General features: G+C 40.9%; 1 protein-coding gene across 1 annotated transcript; it reads left to right on the top strand.

Moving 5' to 3' along the window:
- Window positions 1-493: 493 nt before the first annotated feature.
- Window positions 494-1,528, top strand: LOC147497398 (uncharacterized). Its single transcript, XM_086562870.1, has one exon. The coding sequence runs from the start codon at window positions 494-496 to the stop codon at window positions 1,526-1,528; it is 1,035 nt and encodes a 344-aa protein (XP_086418996.1).
- The last annotated feature ends 278 nt before the right edge of the window (window positions 1,529-1,806 follow it).

Below are 1,806 nucleotides of genomic sequence, written 5' to 3'. Positions count from 1 at the left end.
AGGTTCAAGAGGTGCATGATATACAGGAAGAGGGTGAATGGCACTCCCCAAGTAAGAGAAATCGATGCAAAACAAAAAATATGGCTGTTGGAAGTGATGAAGTAACTGAAAGAGCTGAGGTTGCTGGAAGTGATAAGAACTGTGAGGGTGCTGGAAGTGAAAAGGACTGTGAGGGTGCTGGAAGTGACAAGGAAAGTGAGGTTGCTGGAAGTGATAAGGACTGTGGGGGTGCTAGAAGTGAAGAGGAAGATGATGTACAAGAGATCGAGCCAAAGCCAGCAGAGCCAGCTAGAGAGAATGCGAAGAGTGGCAGCTCAAAAATCACGAAAGTCCAAGGGAGCAAAAAAGAACAAAACAGAAGTACAAAGCAGGGGACATTCAGAGCAATACCTATAACAACTAGGGCAAAGGCGGCAAGAGAAAAGATAGAAATACCGAAAGAAGGGAACAGATTTAGTCCCTTGGAAAATCAAGATAAATATCAATGATAAGCATGGGGTGTTGGAATATGCAAGGCTTTAATAAAGAATTCAAACAATATGAAGTGAAGGAACTCATTCGAAAGTTTGAACTTAACATAATGGGGATGCTGGAAACAAGAGTGAAGGAAGTAAATATGGAGGCAGTACTGAACAAGGCATGTACAGGATGGCTTTGCGAGAATAATTACAACAGTGATAACTTGGGAAGGATTTGGCTGTGCTGGAATTCACATGAATGTACGATGACTTTGATTCTAAAAGATGACCAAAGTATAACTATGGAGTGTACGCTGAATACAGGGAAGAAGTTAATGGTGACTATGGTATATGCATCAAATAGCATGAGCATCAGAAGAGAATTATGGAATAAACTAGTGAACATCTCTGATACTACTCTACCTTGGATAGTATTAGGTGATTTTAATACAGTGCTTAGTGCCCAAGAGAGGACTGGAGGGGCAGACACAAGAACATTACACTTCCAAGACCTATTGGATTGTGTAACGATGGCTGGACTAGTGGATTTGAGATACAAAGGCCACTTCTTCACATGGAGTAATAAGCAAGAGAACAGAGCATGGAGGAAACTAGATAGAGTGTTAGTGAATGCAGAATGGATGACTGAGTTTGGAGACACACAAGCTGAATTTCTGAATCAGGGAGCTATATCAGACCATACACCAATGGTGGTCTACAAACTGACACAGAGGAATTATAAGAAGAAGATGTTTAGATTCTTCAACTACTGGGTCCAAGAAGAAGGATTTGTGGAAACTGTAGAGAGGGCATGGGCAATAGAAGCTGTGGGAAATCCGATGTATACGTTCATGAAACGCCTGAAGAATGTGAAGATGGATTTGGTTACTTGGAATAGAGAGAAACGAAGTCAAAGGCAAACAAGGGCAGATGTAACAAAGGAGATAATGTTAGAGGTGCAAACAAAGCTACAAACGGACCCTATTAATCAAGTACTGATGAGGGAAGAAAGAAAAGCAATAGGCGAGTATGTGAAAGAAGCCATAGAAGAGGAGCCGTGTATAGCGTAAAATCGAGGGATAAAGTAATAACACTGGGGGACAATAACACAGAGTATTTCTTCAAGTCAGTTAAGGCAAGAAGGAGCACGAATAGAATTACATGCTTAAAAGATGATCAAGGGAAAGCATTAGAAGACATAAATGAGATAGGAGAGGAATGTGTGAAATTTTACAAGATGCTGTTTAGTCCAGAGGATATGCAGAGGGTAAGGTTAACTGAACTGGAAGGTATACAGCCAAGGGAAACACTAAGCCAAGAGGAACAAGAACAGATGCAAGTAATGATT

The sequence above is a fragment of the Coptis chinensis genome, chromosome 5 (assembly GCF_015680905.1).
Source record: "Coptis chinensis isolate HL-2020 chromosome 5, ASM1568090v1, whole genome shotgun sequence".
Taxonomy (NCBI): domain Eukaryota; kingdom Viridiplantae; phylum Streptophyta; class Magnoliopsida; order Ranunculales; family Ranunculaceae; genus Coptis; species Coptis chinensis.
The sequence above is the reverse complement of the archived record's forward strand: the minus strand, read 5'-3'. Positions and strand labels throughout refer to the sequence as shown.